The 21,650-nt window shown below is 47.2% G+C and overlaps 2 protein-coding genes and 1 long non-coding RNA gene across 7 annotated transcripts in view; 1 reads left to right on the top strand and 2 right to left on the bottom strand.

Moving 5' to 3' along the window:
- Positions 1-2,185, top strand: part of LOC310748248 — a 110,642-nt gene extending 108,457 nt beyond the window's left edge. The window contains exon 2 of the long non-coding RNA XR_014541246.1: positions 2,092-2,185. This is a non-coding gene — a long non-coding RNA (uncharacterized lncRNA). The remainder of the gene's footprint in view (positions 1-2,091) is intronic.
- Positions 1-21,650, bottom strand: part of LOC310747938 (tigger transposable element-derived protein 1-like) — a 943,100-nt gene that overhangs the window by 467,092 nt on the left and 454,358 nt on the right. The gene's annotated exons all lie outside the window — the stretch shown is intronic.
- The window catches only part of VAT1 (vesicle amine transport 1), a 41,145-nt gene that overhangs the window by 6,962 nt on the left and 12,533 nt on the right, over positions 1-21,650 (bottom strand). For all 4 annotated transcript variants that reach the window (XM_083583352.1, XM_083583353.1, XM_083583354.1 and 1 more), the window contains exons 2-5: positions 9,242-9,449; positions 8,070-8,240; positions 7,261-7,350; positions 3,530-3,771 (exon numbers count right to left, since the gene is read on the bottom strand). In XM_083583352.1, coding sequence (XP_083439478.1) covers positions 3,530-3,771; positions 7,261-7,350; positions 8,070-8,240; positions 9,242-9,449 — 711 coding nt within the window. The remainder of the gene's footprint in view (positions 1-3,529; positions 3,772-7,260; positions 7,351-8,069; positions 8,241-9,241; positions 9,450-21,650) is intronic.

Genomic DNA, 21,650 nt, shown 5'->3' with positions numbered 1-21,650 from the left:
CCAGAGTGCACGGAAATGCCGTTTACCTTCCCACCGCAGTGGTACCTATTTATCTACTCGCACTGGCGTGCTTTCGAACTGCTAGGTTGGCAGGAGCTGGGACAGAGCAATGGGAGCTCACCCCATTGTGGGGATTTGAACCACCAACCTTCCCGTCGGCAAGTCCAAGTTGCTCAGTGGTTTAGAACATGGCGCCACCCACGGCCCTTACCAACTGCTAATGAACCACCCTAACAGCAGAAAGGAATGTTGCATTCAGCAGCAATCAAATCTCTCCTAGACCAGGCATGTCCAAAGTCCGTTTTGGGGGCCTAATGTGGCCCACCGGTCAGTTTAATCTGGCCCCTGTGGCAGTTTATTTCCTGGGGTAAAATCCTAAAAAAACCTCAACAACTTCAATCCCAAAAAAAGCTCAACAAGGTTAACAACTTTGGTCAGCCCTCAAGGCCCTTCATTTCATCAAATCTTGTTTCGGATGTTTGTATGTGATGCCAATAAAAAGTTTTATGATGATCAAATCTGGCCCTCTTTGAAAAAAGTTTGGACACCACTGTCTAGACTCTTTTGATTCCATAATTCCTTAACCCTTTTTGGAAACCAATTTCAAGGAACAGGAGCTTTTTACAGCTCAGATGCAGCAAAGGAGGGTTTTGTTTTTTCCCCTTTCCACCCCACACGTTTTCAGCTTAATTAAAAGTGGCTGGAATCCACTTGTTACTGTGTGCATTAGAATGCATAGCCAGGAGGCAACAGAAGGAGGTAATCTCAGGAGAAAACCGCCCCCATCCTTGCCCCCTTTCTGGTTCGCCTGCCTCCCTTCTTCCCCCCACCCCCAATAAGAGATTCCCAAGCAGGAATCATAAGCAACCGGGCCAAATCTCCAAAACAGTTCGAAAGCACAACAGTGTGAGTAGATAAATAGGTTCCGCTGTGGTGGGAAGGTAAACGGCATTTCCGTGCGCTCTGGTTTCCATCACTGTGTCCCGTTCATTTCCCAAGCCAGTTTTCAGTGTCAGGTCTTGGAACACGTAAGGCAACAAGGCCAGGAGATCTCTAAACAAGGATTCAGTGCCTGGGAGGCTCTTTTAAAAGGCTCAGCCCTGCAAGAGGCAAACGCCAAGACTGGGAAGAGTAGTTGTCACAGAGAATCAGACTGTTGGGTCTATCCTGCTCAGTGCTGCCTATATCTGAACTAGGGGTTCTCTTGCAGTCCTGCAAGGATTGAACCTTTTGTGAAAATAAAAACCACACAATGAACTTACTCACTAAAGCCCAGCACTAGATTTGCTGGGGTTGGGTTTGTCCCTTGTTCCTTCTCTCTCTCAATGAGCAGCAAATACACATGTGATCTAATGACTCAACTTATTTCTTCACTCGCTCCCCACAGCACCCCGCCTCATGACTAAACACAAAGTCATGCAGTGAAAGGCTTTGTTCGAAATCACCCTGCTCACCACAGTAGGGCTGAGCAATAACTGGTTATCAGTATCGCACATAGATGTCAACTTCAGATTTGAAAATAAGGGATCAGCAGCCTCGAAAATAAGGGATCAGCAGCCTCACCTGCCCCGGGGACAGTCTACGGGATATCTAACAATCTGGGATAGGAGCGGGAAACGACGCTGGAATAAGGGAATTTCCCGCAAAAAAAGGGAAGGTTGGCAGCTATGGTATCGCAACGTATCACCAGCAGGACATCGCAATATATCGATATTTGACGATATCTGAAATAAGGAAGGAACCACCGTATTTTTCGCCCTATAGGACGCACCGTCCCATAAGGCGCACCTAGTTTTTTGGGGTGAAATAAAGGGGGGGAAATTATTTGACCCCCAGGCGCGGGGCTGGGGCGGGGGAGGCCCGAGCTTCCCCTGACCCCAGCCCCCAAACAGGCAGCTCTCTGCAAGCCGTGGGAGCCCAGCGCTGGCTCCCGCTGCTTGCGGAGAGGTCCGCGAAGCCTGGACGCGCTGATCTCAGCACCCGCAGGCTTCGGCATGCTGGCAACTCTCTGCAAGCAGCGGGAGCGCTCCCGCTGCTTGCGGAGAGGTCCGCGAAGCCTGGAGAAAGCCTGCATTCAGCGAAAGCCTGGAGAAAGCCTGCATTCAGCGAAAGCCTGCATTCGCCCCATAGGACGCACACACATTTCCCCTTCATTTTTGGAGGGGGAAACGTGCGTCCTATAGGGCGAAAAATACGGTATATAGAGGCGAACAGGACAATGTCCTGACGACTACTAGTACTTAGGGGTCCAAAATGGTTAAATGACAACATTCTCAATCGAGACACACTCTGTTTCATCACCAGGCAAGGCAAAATGCATCCCAACAGGACTTTGGGTTTTGGACTTGGCTACCAATTGGTGGTATTCAGGGGAATCCAAAGTACAGTGATGAGTCATAATGAATACAAATCATCTGGGACTGCCAGGCTGCCAGCAGGCCTGCTAGGAGGCAGAAGCGGTGGCAGCCTGGCAGCAGGGACACAATAATCAGCGGCCTGCGATGCACTGCCATGGCAGTGGGTGGCAGGGGCAGCCTGCAAGGCCTTGGCACGGCAGTGGCAGTAGTGGCGGCCTGTGAGGCCTTGCAGTGGCTGTTAAGTTGTGGGTGAACAGCGGCAGAAGCTGAGGCCTCGCTGAGGCAGGCTGCCACAGCTTCTGCCACCGCCTCCCACTACCGCCGGGAGGGCTTGCAGGCCGCTGCCGCTTCTGCTGCCAAATCCTGTTGCCACTGCAGGGCCTCTCTGACCAGTGCCGTTACTGCTGCCACTTCCCATCGCCACCGCGAGGCCTCGCAGTTCGCTGCCGCCACTGCCGCCACTCGCAGTATCACCGCCGCAAGGCCTCACAGGCTGCCACTGTCTGTGCCACTGCCGCGAGGCCTTGCAGGCTGCCACCGCTACTGCCACCATCTCCCGTCACCGCCGTGAAGCCTCGCAGGCCACCACCTGTGCATAGCTGTCAAGTGTCCCGTATTTGGCGGGAAACTCCCTTATCCCAGCGCCATCTCCCGCTGCTGTCCCTTATTGATGATGTCCCTTAAATTTCCCAGGTTTCAAAGGAAGCAGCTCCTCTCCCTCCCTCCCTGCCGGCCAGGGAGGAGGGAGGCTCCAACTGGGTTGCTTGGCTGCGTTGCTCACCCAATAAGGAGTCTAAGAATGACTGGGGGGTGAAGCTTGCATGCTTTGTGCCGATCAAATCGGCCACATTGCCTGGGGACTCGCCTTTGCTCAGCGCTTCCCAGCGGAGAGGTGACGGTGGTTTTCCTTGCTGCATCCCCTTTGCCGGGTTGCTGTGTTGTGGGAACCACCGCTTGAGGCTTCGTTTGGCTGCTGGCTGGGCTTTCTGCCTTTGGCTCTCTTTGCACGTGTACAAGCCAGATTCCCCCCCCCCCAAGTCCTATAGGCCTTCCTTTGATTTCCTGCTCCTAAATGGAGGGTCTCCAGTGAACGGCCAAAGCCCTGGAATCACACCTAGAAACCGATCGCATTAAGCACGCAAAGGGCCCGTTGCACTGCCGCCCACACTCACCTGATCAAAGGGCCAAACGGAGTCCACCTTGGGCTTGATTTTGCCTTGGTTGTAGAGGGCAATCAGCTTGTTCACCACACTGGTCAAGAGCTCCACTTCCTCATCTAGGTAGCCCAGGTGGTAGCCGCAGACGGCCTTGTTGAGATGCAGGAGCTGCAAGGCATTGATGCTGAACTGGTTCCACCAGGTCTTAGCCATGGCCATCAGGTTCTTCCTCTGCCCTGTTACCAAGTTGGCTACACCTGCCAAGCGGAAAGACGTATCGTTTAGCAACTGCCTGGGTGCTGCTGCACAGCAGCCAGGGTGTCTTGTTTTATATATATGTAAATTTGTATTAACTTTTCTGTTTTACAATTTAGAATACTCATTTAAACAGCCTTAAAATAATGACTTCCCTTCTTCTCTTTCCATGGTTCATTTTGCAAATCTTAAATCCCTGCATATTTTACATAAACTATTCCATTCAGTATTCCATTATTATATCCATCAAAATTTATTTACACTGTTGAATTTATCTTAATGCCGCCAACATTTTCAAGTGTACACAATTTCCCCCCCATATATTCAATAAACATTTTCCAATCTTCTCTAAACGTATGTTCTTCTTGTTCTCTTATTCTGTGTGTTAAGTCTGAAAGCTGCACATATTCCGTCAGCTTCAGTTGCCATTCTTCTTTAGTTGGGACTTCGCTCGTTTTACATTTTTGGGCTAACAAAACATGGGCCGCAGTACAGTGGTACCTCGGGTTAAGAACTTAATTTGTTCTGGAGGTCCGTTCTTAAGCTGAAACTGTTCTTAACCTGAAGCACCACTTTAGCTAATGGGGCCTCCTGCTGCCGCCGCGCCACTGGAGCACGATTTCTGTTCTCATCCTGAAGCAAAGTTCTTAACCCGAGGTACTATTTCTGGGTCTGTAACCTGAAGCGTCTGTAACCCGAGGTACCACTGTAGTAGCATACAGCGGCCAGGATGTCTTAGAAGGTTAACTCTATTCTCCTACATAGGCAACCTCAGTCAAGTCTAGCTGAGCAATTAGCCTCTCCCAGGCCATGACTTTAAGTACAGGAAAAGCAGCTGGGAAGGGAGGATTTTTTTAAAAACAACACACAATTTTATAAATTGTGCGTCTTTGTTTCTCAATTTGTTCCTTTTACATGATTCTGCATGTATTGTGGTATTTTATGCATTGTGGCTTGCAGTTATCTTCGTTGGTCATCGTTTAGTAATTACCACTGTAATTGTTCTGAGTGAATTTCTGCTTAATTTGCTGGTGTCTCGAGAGTTAATTTTGTTGTGTGCTATTACACAAGAGTTACTTAGGGGCAACTGACAAAGGGTTCTGCATGTGCTCAAAGCCGCTGTCTCACACTGGATCATTCTCTTAGGCAGAGGCTGAAATCTTCAACTAGGAAAAACTAAACCCGTGCTTGGAAGAGCATGTGAATGTAAATCCTTTGCATGTATTCTTCCTTAGCTACCGTATTTTTCGCTCTATAAGACGCACCAGACCATAAGGCGCACCTAGTTTTTGGAGGAGGAAAACAAGAAAAAAAATATTCTGAATCTCAGAAGCCAGAACAACAAGAGGGATTGCTGCGCAGCGAAAGCAGTAATCCCTCTTGCTCTTCTGGCTTCTGGGATAGCTGCGCAGCCTGCATTCGCTCCATAAGACGCACACACATTTCCCCTTACTTTTTAGGAGGGAAAAAGTGAGTCTTATAGAGCAAAAAATACGGTATATGGCCTGCTAGTAAAGGCCTTGGAATATTTTAACAAGTGCTTGGACATGGCCTTAATTTCAAGAAAAGCGTCAGTATTGCACATGATTTGGCTTCCTAGGTGCAATTTAGCTACTCTGCCCAAAGTGGAGGCAGACGATTTCTGCAGCACCCAGGTCCCCAGCCCCACAGGCCTTCAAAGGCCAAGGACCTACACTTCCCCCCTCCAGAACGATGGGGCCCTGAGCTATACCAGTACCTCCCCTCTTTTGCAACTGAGCTTCAGTTTATCGCCCTTATCTAGTTCGTTACTGATAGCCAATTCAAGGCTTCCTGTGCCTCGCCAGAATTAGATGTCAAGGAGAGATGGAGCGAGGTGAGCTGGAGTTTTGAAGGGGGCCGTAAGTCATCAGTACCTGCCGACACTCCAGAACCCCAGGTGATCTCACTTGGTGGTTTCATGTGACTGAAAGGCAGCACAAGGAATAAACCACAAGGCACAAATGCCAGGAGGAAGGGTAACAGGAGGCTTCTAGTAACATTTCCTGGAAGTGGCCATCCAGGAAGATAGAGCTACTGGAACTCGGTGGCCCTGAACCACAGAAGGATAACACGGGCAATGATGCCCATAGCCACTGAGAGACTTGGCAGTACCAGCTGTGAGGGCCTTGTAGCATTTCCCTCACTGCGAGAAGTGAAGTTACTGGGAACCGGGCAGAGGGCCTTCTCGGTAGTGGCACCCTCCCTGTGGAATGCCCTCCTGTCAGATGTCAAGGAAATAAATGACTGCAGTCGTAAACTGGAGGTCGAACGGAATCCATTCCAGAAGTCTTTTCGACTTCCAAAACGTTCAAAAACCAAATCACGGCTTCTGATTGGCTGATCGGGTTCCAAAAAGAGTGTCCGCAAACCGGAACAATCACTTCCGGGTTTGCGGCGTTCGGGAGCCAAAATGTCCAAGTACAAGGGCGTTCGACAACCAAGGTACAACTGTATTTGGCTTTTAGAAAACATCTGAAGGCAGCCCTGTTCCGCAAAGTCGTATTGTGTTTTTAATATTCTGTTGGGAGCAGCCCAGTCAGATGGGCAGCATATTATTATTATTATTATTATTATTATTATTATTATTATTATTATTATTCTCCACCCTCCTTCTCCCAATGTAGGCCATCTATGTCAAAACCAGGTTCAAAATCAGGCTGAAACAAATTTAGGTTTTGTAATGAATTCATAACCATAAACGGCAGCCTGGTAAGTAGGGTCTTTACACTGCAGAACTGGAAATGACAGTGACCTTTTTTGGAACACCATGTTGGCGTCTCCAAAGGCCTGCAAGTTTCAACTCTGAAACTTCTAGATGGCCACCCCGGGGTTGCAAGATTCTGATCTCCGTTGCCAGTTCGACTGTGTAAAGGCTTTGTCTGCGAGCACAGAATTACAGTGTGCTCACTGCCGGAAGCAGGGGGAGAGAAGCATTCAGCAGCTTTGGCGTTTGACTCCCACATGCCACAAAGCATCTGTTACAGCTGCAGGGTGCTCAGTTGACTCAGATAAAGGGGGATGTGCTTCAAAGGATCTTTTGGAGATAGAAAGATGGGAGCTTTTGGTCTGACCCCAGGAAGCCAGTCCTTGTACATTTCCATTTCTCAGGCTCCAGAGGCTGAGGCTTGGGCATTGCAAACTGGTTCCAGTGCAGAGCTGAGCTCCACATCTAAAGCGCAGCATTCTGCACATGCGCAGAGGCATTTTCTCAGTGGCGTAGCGTGGGGGGTGCAGGGGGGGCCGGCCGCACCGGGCGCAACATCTGGGGTTAGGGCAAATCCATGGGTTAGGGGGCGCAAATCCACGGGTTAGGGGGCACAAATTACTTGCCTTGCCCCGGGTGCTGACAACCCACGCTACGCCACTGCATTTTCTTATTCGAAGATTCAAATTTTGCGCTTTGGGATTCAAAAGATTCCAGGGCTGGATGCAGCCTTAATTCAGTTACCCAACAAGTTTTCTTTACTCACCGTAGGTGACTAGTTTCCCCATTGGCTTAAGGAGATTAAAGCCTTTTGTGGTATCTGAACCCCCCAGAGGGTCTAAGACGACATCTACACCTAACAAGACAAAGAGAGAAAGTTGCCGTTACAAAAGATTTATAAGGACCTTCCAGTATTCAGGAACAAATGTCCAGTTCCACGTCTGAAATATCGGTTTCTGGACAGTTGTAAACACATTTCCCTTAGGGGAACATTCCAAAAACTGCAGAAGGGAAAGCCCTGATCTTTTTTAATATTAAAAAGGCTATAATGTGATGTGTTCCCTTGGCCAAATTTAAACAGCACTCTAGCCTAATGAAAGGAAAGAGTGCTTTTCTCTCCAGGCCTCTTGTTTTTATCAGCAGAATTAATTGCTTAATTTAAATTACTACGATTAACAGCTTTACAAATCAGAATAATTATAAAAAAAACGTTGTGGGGTTTTGCAACAGGTTATCACAATTCGGCTGAAAACCACGTCGCAAGCAAAAACCCAGAGATGGAGATAATGATAATGATTGTTATTTTATTATTATTATTTATTTAATATGTTGGTTGCTTTATCTTGCCCAGGGTAACCCCAAAGCAACGTTCAACCAATCCAACAGGCAGGCAGGCAGACAATAAACCCCACATAGGTACGTTAAAACCAGGAGGAAGAGAATTTTTTAAAGAACAACCCATACACTTCTAAAAGGCCACAGATAGTTAAGGGGCAAAGGTCTAGTTATATGGAGGAAAGCTTTTGCCTGCTGCACCCTGGTTCCAGAGCTCTCTGCCTCTGCTCTGTTACTGACCTTTGGGGGAGATTTTCCGGACTTCTGCCACATAATCAGCTGTCCGGTAGTCAATCGGGTGGGTGACCCCATTCTCCTTGAGCATTTCATGTTTGGAGGCAGAAGCTGTACCAAAAACGGTGACGTTCTCCACAGTTTTGCAGAGCTGGACGGCTGCAGTCCCCACACCGCCTGGACGGAGGAAACAGAGGCAAGTGAAGCCGCGCATTGTGGTGCCACTGGCAGCCAAGGGGCCCCAGGTCCTCGTTCAACCCCATCCCAACGCGGGAAATATCCTCTCCACTCGCTGCCAAATTCAGTAGACAGTAGCTGCTCTGCTGGCCCATACAGAAGACGATGCGGATTGGCTTATGAAGAGCCAAGGAAAAGTTGGTTTCACAGAAGTGCATCAGCGTTCATCGCTTCCCGAGCCTAAACCTGCCTAAGTTAAGATCCATCAGAGATGTTCTCTCCGGTAACATCAAATCAAAAAAGCCTCAAGGGAATATGTATGTCAGGAACCGGGTCCTCACAGGGCCCCCACCCCTGAAATTTGGATCAAAAGAAGCATATTTTAGCCAATAGAATAAGTTGTGGGTTGCAGTTGTGGTGCTCACAACCATTTCTCCAGTTTGCAAGCATTCCCACAGGCCCCCAAAGATTGGCGGCCTCTGATCTATGCTATCGAATTAAGCTACTTTGAGAACCACAGCAATTAAACACTTTGGCAGTGACTAGGAGGTCCCGTTCTATTGCGCAACGGCTGCGCTCACAGGTCAACAAGATACATGAGCAGAAGGCTGGTGTGCATAGCCTGTTTTCACTCCTTCTATGGTGCTACCAGGTCAAGAAGTCAGATCAGTGCGATGTCTGAACCTGGAATTGTGGTTTCTTTCTCCGTAACAAGCCAGGATTTCACAAGTCTACAGCAGCTAAGCCTGGGTCGTGATCCCGGCTTGTTAGGGAGAAACAAACCATGACCCCAGCTTTGACCAAGAGGCCTTGTGACAAAAGGGGGAAAGGTGAGTGGTATGAAGAGAACTTTGCACACTATCTTGGGGAGAAGGGAGGATACAAATGTAATAAATACATTCGTAGTACAGGAAGACAAGCAGGAAGTCAAGGACCACTCTGAAAGTTCCTCTTTCATTGATCTATAGCTTCCTACTGCAGAGGGGGAAATCCTTGGTTACCTGCTGCCATGTGGACCAGGACGCTCTGGTTGGGTCGCAGGTTGCCGAAGTCAAAGAGGACCATATAGGCGGTGATGTAGTTGACCAAAAAGGCAGCTGCTTCCTCGAAACTCATCCCTTCCGGCATGGGGAATGTCTGGTTGGCTTGCACGGTCACAATTTCCTGCCAGAGCCCCGACCTGGCCATCACCATCACCTTCTCACCTACCTGGTACAGGAGAGAGAAGAGGACAATCAGGGCTGGTGGACTCAAGCCCAAACGGAAGACCATCACAGGCTAGTCATGGGATGGGGAATCTTCATCTCTCTGGGTGTTGATGGGCCGCACATTAACCCTGACTATTGGCCATGCTGGGACGCGGGTGGCACTGTGGGTTAAACCACAGAGCCTAGGGCTTGCCGATCAGAAGGTCAGCAGTTCGAATCCCCACGACGGGGTGAGTTCCCGTTCTTCAGTCCCTGCTCCTGCCAACCTAGCAGTTCGAAAGCACGTCAAAGTGCAAGTAGATAAATAGGTACTGCTCCGGAGGGAAGGTAAATGGCGTTTCTGTGTGCTGCTCTGGTTCGCCAGAAGCGGCTTAGTCATGCTGGCCACATGACCCGGAAGCTGTACGCCGGCTCCCTCGGCCAATAAAGCGAGATGAGCGCCACAACCCCAGAGTCGGCCACGACTGGACCTAATGGTCAGGGGTCCCTTTACCTTTACCTTTTATTGGCCATGCCGGCTGTGGTGGATAACCTTTTACAGTCCAGAGGGCCTCCCTGGCAATCTCCCAGAGGTGTGTGCTGATGGTGGGCAGGGCCAAGGAAAAAACGGGGCGGAAGAATGGGTGTGACTTCCCTTTGGATGGTAGAAGTCAGAGGTTTCCAGCACACACCCCACACCTCTCTCTCTGCTTCACCCAGGTAAGCAAGAGGCATCATCACAACACAAGGGCACAAAGCCTGGCCAGCCAGGCAAACACATTTGCAGAGAGTGGTGTAGCTAAGAAAGTCTCAAAGGCCAGACAGAACCTGAGCCCCACCGCTGACCTAAGATTACCAGATGTCCCCGTTTCCCGGGACAGTCCCCGGATTTACAAATCAGTCCCTGTACAAAATCCATTGACGTTGAAAAGTGTCCCCGGATTCATTGAAAAAAATATGGTAACCTTAAAGGTAAAGGTAAAGGGGACCCCTGACCATTAGGTCCAGTTGTGACCGACTCTGGGGTTGCGGCGCTCATCTCGCTTTATTGGCCGAGGGAGCCGGCGTACAGCTTCCGGGTCATGTGGCCAGCATGACTAAGCCGCTTCTGGCGAACCAGAGCAGCGCACGGAAACGCCGTTTACCTTCCCGCCGGAGTGATACCTATTTATCTACTTGCACTTTGATGTGCTTTCGAAATGCTGGGTTGGCAGGCGCAGGGACCGAGCAATGGGAGCTCACCCCGTCGCGGGGATTCGAACCGCCAACCTTCTGATCGGCAAGTCCTAGGCTCTGTGGTTTAACCCACAGCGCCACCCGCGTCCCTATGGTAACCTTACACTGACCTGAAAAAAGGTTTGAAAGCAAAGAAGGGAGCACAGTCCTCCCCACTCCCTCTGAAGACCCCTCCACCCATCTGGGCAGTCACAGATGAAAAATACACAATCCAGGAAGAGCTTTTTTCCAGCCCGTTCTCATTGGCTGCCCTTAGCAGGCTTGCAAAGAATTGACCACAAACTCAAGCCTGGAGGGAGGAAGTCTGGCTTGCATGGCAGTTGGTGGGCGGAAAGGACCCCACACCTCCTTGTTTACTGCCTCGAGGTGTTGACTTTTGGGGAAGTAGCCATTGCCCTTTTTAACTCTGCACCACCCAAGGGTGTTGAGAGTTGTAACTTGCAACCAGCCTTTATTGGCATAAGTTAAAACAGTAAAATCATACAAAGCCATCCAAATACAAAAGACTAGATAACCACTACTGAATAAGCCAGGGAACTTTACATTTAGCTTTAAAGATCTCGGCTAAGTACCCCGAAACAATCTTGGTAGTTTCAGGAGTATTATCCCTCAACAAATATCGGATTACAGACCCTCTGCAAATCATTATTTTGATATTTAAGGGAGTCACTTGGAGATCTCTGAGATGGGTGTCGAGAAGAGGGTGATCCAAAATTATGTGATATATTGTACAGTCTAACCTTGGTTCCCGAACACCTTTGTTATCATACGTTTTGGCTCCTGAACGCCAAAAACCCAGAAATAAATGCTCCGGTTTTTGAACGTTTTTCAGAAGTCAACGTCCGATGTGGCTTCCGCTTGAGTGCAGGAAGCTCCTGCAACCAATCAGAAGCTGCATCTTGGTTGTCGAACATTTCGGACGTTGAACAGTCTTCTGGAACGGATTATGTTTGACAACCAAGGTTTGACTGTATCTGGTGTTTTCTTATTACAGGAACAGAATATGCTCTGGAAGCGGACTTTTTTGAAACCTTCCAAACAATAAAGATGAGGGGAATGCATTTAGACAAGCTAGCATAAAAGCTCTTGTGTTGCAACTGAGTTTCTAAATTGTAAAAGTAATTAGGTGTGACTCTATGGTGAGGCTGCGATCCTTAGTAAGCAGATGAACATACAAAAGGCTGGGAGGGGTAGAGCTTTTGGATTTCATGATCTAACAGTCTCTGCTTGATGAGAGAGAAGATCTGTGAGTCTTCCAACAGAAGAAGGGAATCTATTGCAATTCCCATTTGCCTGAGTTTGAGGGTAATAGGAGAAAACCATGGAGAATTATGTGTATCTCAGCGTTGAGAGTTGTCAGGAGACTCCTATTTGCCCCACCACAAGCTACGATTGCCAGAGTAGTTTCACAGTCAATCCCTCTTCCCAGAGAATTCTGAGAATTAGGGTAAACTCATGGCACCCTTAACAAACTATGCGGGTAGTTTGTTAACAAACTACCCTTAACAAACTACGTGGGTAGGGGACGCGGGTGGCACTGTGGGTTAAACCACAGAGCCTAGGACTTGCCAATCAGAAGGTCGGCGGTTCGAATCCCCGCAACAGGGTGAGCTCCCGTTGCTCGGTCCCTGCTCCTGCCCAGCTACCAGTTCGAAAGCACGCCAAAGTGCAAGTAGATAAACAGGTACCACTCCGGCGGGAAGGTAAACGGTGTTTCCGTGTGCTGCTCTGGGTCACCAGAAGCGGCTTAGTCATGCTGGCCACATGACCCGGAAGCTGTAAGCCGGCTCCCTCGGCCAATAAAGCGAGATGAGCACCACAACCCCAGAGTCAGTCATGACTGAACCTAATGGTCAGGGGTCCCTTTACCTTTACAAGGCACCCTTAACAAACTACAGTTCCCAGGATTTGGGGGGGGGTAGGCCTTGGCTGTTTGAAGCAATATGAAACTGCTTTAAATGTATAGTACAAATGGGTCTCGCCTTACAAGTGAGAGCAGAAACAGCTGCTCATGTTCAGTATAAGTTCTACAACTTGTTAAAAAGGATCTTGACCTTTTGGGTTGTGGAGGGAGCGGGTGAGAGATAAACATGGGCCCAAGCACAAAGGCACATGGCAACACACTGAGCCAAAACAGCTTGCATATGTGTGGGTTTGGCAATAAATGCTTGAACACACCCACACCCACACCCACACCCATACCCACTTTTGTCACAGCCAAAGGGGCTCGGCCGGAAGCTACTCAATACGCAAGGACTGTCCCTACCTGCAACATTACGTTTCCTCGCATGCTTCAGAAATACATGCAGCTGCATCATTCTGAAGGGAAGGGAAAATTCTTCGTAATGCATAACCGTTATTTGCAATGCAACACCACAGAGCTCTGGGTGATATTTTCTGGATTAGAGGGCTAGATTGAAAAGTGGAAAATAAGTCCAGAGAGCCAAGCGCATCGTCTGCAGACCAACACCCGAGGTTGAGCACGGTCGACCGTTATGTTAATTTCAGGTATTCTTGTATTTCTCGATCTGAAACCCAAGATTCCTACAAACACTTCAAAGCCAAGGCCCAGAAACAGCACATGAACTTCCCTTGTGGGTAGGAGGCCAGGAGAGGGAAGAAACAGATTCTTTCCCTTCTTCAGCAATGTGCGGCTGGAGAAGAGGACTGGGTTGAGCTCTCAAGAACCCTCTCAGTTTTCACAGTGTGATGGGGAGGTCACCATGCAAAGCCCATTTTAACTGTAGGTTCTCTACCACATACACTAGGGCTCCCAAAGACCCTATAAAGACCCCCTGGGCATCTAAAGACCAGTTGCCTCTCCAGGGAAAGCCGCAGATTCCTAGGCTTGTTTGGTTTTAAGTAACTTTCTAGCATTTTTGCAGAAATCAAGATAGGAAGCAAACTCCCACTGCAAGAAACTAGCTTGCTCCCACCTTTAGTCAAGGAATGAAGTCACAGAAATGATTTCAGCATCTGAAGAAGAAGAGTTTGGATTTGATATCCCGCCTTTCACTCCCCTTCAGGAGTCTCAAAGCGGCTAACAATCTCCTTTCCCTTCCTCCCCCACAACAAACACTCTGTGAGGTGAGTGGGGCTGAGAGACTTCAAAGAAGTGTGACTGGCCCAAGGTCACCCAGCAGCTGCATGTGGAGGAGCGGGGAATCGAACCCGGTTCACCAGATTACGAAGACTACCGCTCTTAACCACTACACCACACTGGCTCTCTGGGAAAACAGATCTAGCCAGTAGGACAAAGAGAAAGCTACAGTGAAACATCCCTTGTCCAGGCTCAAAAGGCAGGAATTCTTGGTTCATTTTTAAAGCTTTTTTCTATGCTGACTTCCCTGGTGGAGGCTGCCCCACAGAAAACAGCTCAGATATACAGAATTATAGACTCATGGAGCTGGAAGGGTCATGCAGCCCAACTCCCTGTAATGCAGGAAGAGCAGAGCAGGCTGCGTCGAACCCACAACCGCTCAACCACAGCCATTTTTAGCATCCTTTTAATTGGGGAGCAATGCGCCCATTGCTACCATCTGTTTTCAAGTCCAGACAGGGGACCCGCACTCGGGTCATATTCCAGTCCCACACTTGTGAGTTTGCACACATTTAAAAATTACTCTGCTTATGCCAATGCAGAGAAAATCCATCACTGGAGCAGTGAGAGACACTTTCGTCATCGTCGTCGTCTTCGGCAATCAATCATAGCTGAATAAGATTGTCTTCCATTAATACAGTCTTAACAGTGAGTCCATAAGTGACTGTGGAGGCCAATTCTGGATCTACATGCCCTTCCACAGTGGGGACATAGGTTTCCGGGTGGGAGTTGATCACGGTGAGGGTTTGCCAAGTGTGCCTTCCTCTTAGCATATTTCTCCCTTTCGTCCTGAGTTCGAGTGTCTCCAAAGCCCAGGACACCTTTGGTAAAGGCTGTTCTCCCACTGGGGCGCTCGCAGGCCAGTGTTTCCCAGTTGTCGGTGTTTATACTGCATTTTTTTTTTTAGATTTGCCTTGAGAGAGTCTTTAAACCTCTTGTGTTGACCGCCAGCATTACGCTTTCCATTTTTAAGTTCGGAATAGAGTAGTTGCTTTGGAAGACGATCATCAGGCATCTGAACAACATGACCAGTCCAACAAAGCTGATGTTGAAGAATCATTGCTTCGACACTGGTGATCTTTGCTTCTTCCAGTACACTGGCATTAGTTCTCCTGTCAAGTTACTGACATGGCTACACTCCTTTTGCTGGGGGTTGGGGAGGGAAGAGTGTTTGACACCCATAAAGCGTAGTCCAGGGTTGATGTGCTGGTGTTGCCGAGATTTTATTTATATTTTAGAAACATGCAATGGAGGTGGGGTCTGTGAAGTAGGTGCAGAAGACTGGAGATTATGGGACACAAGTTTCTCAGGGCTGGGTCTAACTATGGTTCTGTTACCAGCTCCACCAGAAATGATACAGGCTTGGTATCCAGTGGTACCTTGGGTTAAGAACTTAAAATGTTCCAGAGGTCTGTTCTTAACCTGAGGTACCACTTTAGCTAATGGGGCCTTCCACTGCCACCGCACAATTTCTGTTCTCATCCTGAAGCAAAGTTCTTAGCCCGAGGTACTATTTCTGGGTTAGCGGAGTCTGTAACGTGAAGCGCCTGTAACCCGAGGTACCACTGTATTTATTCCCTCCAGCAAAAAAAAAAAAAAAAAACCCTAAATTTTCAGAAGCTTGATCTAGCACGGCAATGTTTACATTAAATTGACTAATAAGATTGCTTCTTGTGCCCAGGCTATCTTTTATGGCGACTGGGCTCCCGGAGGGCCCATGGAAACAATGCAACTCTCTGGCGCCATTTCCAGATTTCCCCCGGCCCCGTATCTCTCCTGCTGAAAGAAAACAGAACCATTTCCTTTGCAGAGGGGGAAATCCTGTGTTTATTTGGCTCTGCTCTCAGGAAAGGAGCCTAACTGTGGCCCAGCATCCTTCACCTTCGGCGTGAACCTCCCTCTGCAGCAGTCATAAATACTTTGCATGCGTGTGGAAAGCCAAACAGATGAAGCCTTTTGGCCCAAAGTAGCAGAAGGAAGAGAGTTTCCACAGCTGTGGTTTCCACAGCAACACAGGACAAAACAAACCCAGCGCAGTGAGACAGTTCAATCTCGGGACAGCCAGGTTCAAACTGCATCGCAACCACGGGTATATACCGGAAGGCAAGTTCCCCAGACACACACGCAACTTGCAATGCCCATTTGGACAGACGAGCCGCTCAAATCTCGAAGGGCCATAGAGAGGGGCAAACGATTCTGACCAAGTAAGAAATCCAATCCTTATGCGACCACGAATGCACAGGTGTTACTGGACCAGAGATGGACAGAAGATAAAGTTCCTACCAGAGAAGAATAGCAGATAGAAGTTGATGGACTATGCCGAAATGGCTAAAATGACCGGAAGAGTCAGAAATCAGGAAGACCAACATTTGAATAAGGAATGGGGGGAATTTATGAGTTATCTTAAAGAGCATTGCAAACAGTTAAACTCGTTAGAAGGATTAGGATATCACTTGTAGTTCAAGGCTGAACTCTGGATACAATGGAGATGTAAAAGATTTGGATCATCATAAAAGATGCAGGAGGAAATGATTAATAATAGGACCCACCAAGTCCAGGAGATTCCTTGGAATCTTGTTTCTATGATTTATGCTTGATATATCTCTGTGAAATTTTAATTTGAAAAAACCAAATAAATTAATCTTTATATAAACAAAAAAGAAATCCAATCCGAACACACCAGGAATAAGCAGTCTGTGCTCTCCTGCGTTTCATTCCCTCTGCGCTCGTTTCCATCACCGGCAGCACATGCCCACATTACACGCCTGGAACTGAGGGGGACATTTCATGCACCTGAAGAAGTGGACTGAGGTCCTTGAAAGCAGAACCAGCCCAAGACATTTGGGAACCTGAGGTGGATATCAAGATGGCACCCCCCGCCCCCGGGAAGAAACAGGGAGGGAAGATCTACACCAGGAACAAATGAGAAAATAAATAATAATAATAATAATAATAATAATAATAATAATAATAATAATAATAATTTTATACCCCACCCATCTGGCTGGGTTTCCCCTCTGGGCGGCTTCCAACAAAATATTAAAATACAATAGTGCTTCAAACATTAAAAGCTTCCCTAAACAGGGCTGCCTTCAAATGCCTTCCAAAAGTCTGGTAGTTGTTTTTCCCTTTGACATCTAGTGGGAGGGTGTTCCACAGGGTAGGTGCCACTACTGAGAAGGCCGTCTGTGTGGTTCCCTGTAACCTCACTTCTCACAGTGAGGGAACTGCCAGAAGGCCCTCGGCGCTGGACCTCAGTGTCTGGGCAGAACGATGGGGGTGGAGATGCTCCTTCAGGTATACTGGGCCGAGGCCGTTTAGGGCTTTAAAGGTCAGCACCAACACTTTGCATTGTGCTCGGAAATGTACTGGGAGCGAATGTAGGTCTTTCAAGACCAGTGTTATGTGGTGTTGGCGGTCGCTCCCAGTCCCCAGTTTGGCTCCTGCATTCTGAATTAGTTTCTGGGTCACCTTCAAAAGTAGCCCCACAAAGATCGGCTGCCCCGGTGCATGCTGCTGCCTGAGGCAATCGCCTCAACTCGCCTCATGGATGGGGCGGCCCTGCTGGAAAGCTTATGCCACAATCAATGTGTTCACCCAGGCATCCCCAAACTCGGTCCTCCAGCTGGTTTGAGACTACAATCCCCATCACCCCTAGCTAACAGGGCTGGTGGTCAGGGATGATGGGAACTGTAGTCCCAAAACAGCTGGAGGGCAGAGTTTGGGGGTGCCTGTTAAAGATGTCACAGGCCTCTCTTAATGTTGGTTTAGTAAGGAGCAAGTCTCGTAGAACTTCTGAGTAGATACAACTGTGTTGCCCTCTTGTGAATGGTGACTAAAAGTAAAGCAATGGCAAGTCGCGTTGCCATCACTGATGTCACACCGAGTACATTGGGCAAAACATTCCTGCACCAAAGGGAGTTGGACTAGTAGACCCTTCCATGATTCTATAGTACTTTTTACTTTATTTTTTTCAAAAATATACATTTATACAACACTCTCTGTTTTTGTTTGTAACAAAAAAGAAAATTATAACAACTGAAGCAAAGATACTTTGTATATCTCACAATACACATGACACTACAATTTATGAAAAAATAAATAAAATAAAAAAATAAAAATAAAGAAGAAGAAGAAAAAGTAGTTGAGGTTTTAAAAAGACTTCCAAACATTCTCATTGTACGTTATCTGTTAAATACACTTTTACCACACAGTTACTTATTTCTTCTATTTTTTATCGTATTTCTATGTAAATTGTTGATTACCTTTACATACTACAAGGATCAGTCTAAGTCTGCCAGGAGATTACCCTTTATACCATGGTTCTTCAACTATTTTTTAAATATTCTCCATTTGTTTTGTTTGGCCCTTAACTCTTCCTGTCACCTTTTGCTAGCTGCAAGTATTCTACCATTAATGTTTGCCAGTCTGCTATATTAGGTGTTTCAGTATTTTTCCAATTTCTTGCCACTAAAATTCCAGTGATTCTATATTACTCTTGGGTACAAGAGACCTATTCCTCAGAGGCTTTTAGTAATGAAACTCTTTGTGGCTGCCTTCTGCCTTCCCAGGTGTTCCCACAGTTGCTGAAGACAAGATGCATGCAAATGCTAAAAATGCAAATGTGCGTTATCTAATCCCGGTGTGCAATTTAGTTGCCTCCTGCTGAAATGTGGCGGCTGGTTCAGAATACAGAAAACTTCACCTTTCGCTGTCGGAGCAGAGCTAATAGCCAGCCCCCTCCCCTTAGCACATTCACATACTGCTAACAAAATTAGCATGGTTCGTTCAGATTCCTAATTCCAGGACCTTAGTGCAAAAATACAAGGCCCCCGTGCGCAGGTGGGTGGAGAAGCTGGCTGTTGCCTAATGCAACTGCCGTCAAGCTTTTCCCAAACACTGGATGAGTTCCTGCGTGATATTACACAAGGACAAATGTTTTTATCTACTCTGGAAGACGGCTGGTTGTAACAAGCCTTGCAGCTGAATAGCACGTGTTCGTTGAAAGTTACCAACCCAATGTTTGGCTGCCGAGGCTGAATATACTGGTTTTGCCCTGTTCCCAAAGCCGTATAATGTCCATGAGAAGCAGATATTGGGAAACAGGGATGGGAAAAATGGGATGCAAGAGCTATAAAATATGCACACAACTGAACTAGGCCCCTTACTGTGTACACTGACTGCACATGTGGTAAACCAGGCTTCCTCAACCTCGGCCCTCCAGATGTTTTTGGCCTACAACTCCCATGATCCCTAGCTAGCAGGACCAGTGGTCAGGGATGATGGGAATTGTAGTCTCAAAACATCTGGAGGGCTGAGGTTGAGGAAGCCTGTGGTAAACAAACAAATCCTATATACGCATCGAACACGCTACTGCTTCCCCTTTCTTTTCAATTATATTTTATTAAGTTTCAGCATTTTAAACATGAGCAAAACACAATTCTGTCTCTTCTCTCATTTTTGTCGACTCCCCCCGCCCCCATTTTCCACGGAGTTGTAGTTTCTCCCATCTGTTAAATCACAATCACGACATTATAGTCTAATTACTTCCGTTGCTCATAGCTCAAACCCAGCTCGCGAGCTCACCATACTGCAATACTTCTTTGAGTAATCCGAAAGAGACACCCGTTCCTCCATAAAACACTTGTTAACATTCTTAAATTCAAGGCAGAAATACGGATTAGAGGAGCCACATGCAAGTGGTGTCTCCCCCCTCCTTTTTTAAAAGTAAAGAATAGCAGCTGTGGAGGGGGAAAACACAGGAAGCTTCCTAACAACAAGTCAGGAGGGCTGTGCAACAGATCCAGCCAAATCCTGGATAACAACCTGAATTGGGTTACAGGTATGTAGTCGTGTTGGTCTGCCGTAGTCAAAACAAAATAAAAAAAATTCCTTCCAGTAGCACCTTAGAGACCAACTAAGTTAGTTATTGGTATGAGCTTTCGTGTGCATGCAGTATCTGAAGAAGTGTGTATGCACATGAAAGCTCATACCAATAACAAACTACAGTATTTTTTGCTCTGTAAGATTCACTTTTTCCCTCCTAAAAAGTAGGGGAAAATGTGTGTGCGTCTTATGGAGCGAATGCAGGCTGCGCAGCTATCCCAGAAGCCAGAACAGCAAGAGGGATTGCTGCTTTCACTGCGCAGCGATCCCTCTTACTGTTCTGGTTTCTGAGATTCAGAATATTTTTTTCTTGTTTTCCTCCTCCAGAAACTAGGTGCATCTTGTGGTCTGGTGCGTCTTATAGAGCGAAAAATACGGTGAGTTGGTCTCTTGAGGTGCTACTGGAAGGATTATTTTTATTTTGTTTCAACCTGAATTGGGATGACCCAGGATTCTGCCAGATCAAGTTACGGCAAATCTGAGTTGCATGACGGCCTCTTCTCCCTACCACATGTTTAAGTTACAATATTGGGTACAAATATGTACATTGATACAGAGAATTTTGAAGACTGGTTTTTTTAAAAAAACTGAAGCCAGAACTCTTCCTGCTGGGACTTACAGATATACAGTTAGAAAAGGACACTGGAACTTGGTTACAATATATGATTGTGATACTCTTATATGCACAAAGATGGAAAGAACCCATTGTTACCAACAATGGAAGAATGGCTGTTAAAACTAACGGACTTAGGTGAAACGACGAGATCGACGTTTGATCAGAGAAAAGTCATTAACATTTGCAAAAGACTGGAAACCTCTCGTGGACTTTTTGTGTGAAAAAGAAATAATATTTGGATTTTAGGACTAGTGATTATAGAAAATGGCTTTGCTGCGTGTTATATTGGAGTGGGCAGAATGAATGTTGTTTATATATAGCAGACAGACAAAGAATCGGAACTTCTTTACTTTCTGAATTTTGTTTTTCTATCATTCTCATTTAACCTCTTTTTTCCTCTTTCTTTTGCTACTCCTTTCGCCCCCACCCCCTTTTTCCTTTATGTTTTTAATGTATTTAGATCAAAGTCTTAATTTGGATAAAAAAGGGGGAAGATATTTGATATTAAGCTTAGTATTTTTCTCTATAAATCCTAATAAAACTTATTTTTTAAAAAAGTAATAACATTGGCAGCCATGGGCATAGCCAGGATTTTTTTTTGGGGGGGGGCAGAACCTCTATGTATTTTTACTGATTTGTATTTATTGGGGGGGGGGAGCTCCCTTCCCTCCCCGCACCTGGCTATGCCTATGTTAGCAGCAGCTTTCCAGAGTTTCTGACAGATCTTCCCAACCCCACGTGGCAATGCCCGGATTTGAAGCTCCGTCACAGAGCTTACGGTCCTTCCCAACAGAGAAGCAACACGTGTGCTGTGTGTATTAATCCTTGCCCTTGCAAAGACACAAACCTGGAAACCGAGGAAATTGGCTCCTTTGAGGGACGGTCACAGCAGTGAGGACAGGGTTAAGTCTGCATGCATACCTGAAGGTAAACCTGAAGGAGCATCTCCACCCCCATAATTCTGCCTTGACACTGAGGTCCAGCTCCAAGGGCTTTCTGGCGGTTCCCTCACTGAGAGAAGCGAAGTTACAGGGAACCAGGCAGAGGGCCTTCTTGGTAGTGGCACCCACCCTGTGGAACACCCTCAGATGTCAAGGAAATAAACAACTATCTGACGTTTAGAAGACATCTGAAGGCAAGTTTTTAATGACTGATGTTTTAATGTATTTTAAAACTTTTGTTGGAAGCAGCCCAGAGTGGCTGGGGAAACCCAGCCAGATGGGTGGGGTATAAATAATAAGTTGTTGTTGTTGTTGTCGTCGTCGTCCATACGCACACACCCCATGCTGCATTTCCGTTCTACATCCCCCCTCCCCCAAAACTGCTTTTCTTCTTTTTTTAAGGAAAGTGCCAGGGTGTTCTTACACATGGTCGCTTCTCACGCG

Source organism: Podarcis filfolensis (assembly GCF_964270895.1).
Source record: "Podarcis filfolensis genome assembly, chromosome: 13".
NCBI classification, from domain to species: domain Eukaryota; kingdom Metazoa; phylum Chordata; class Lepidosauria; order Squamata; family Lacertidae; genus Podarcis; species Podarcis filfolensis.
This window is presented reverse-complemented; position numbering and strand designations above follow the sequence as displayed.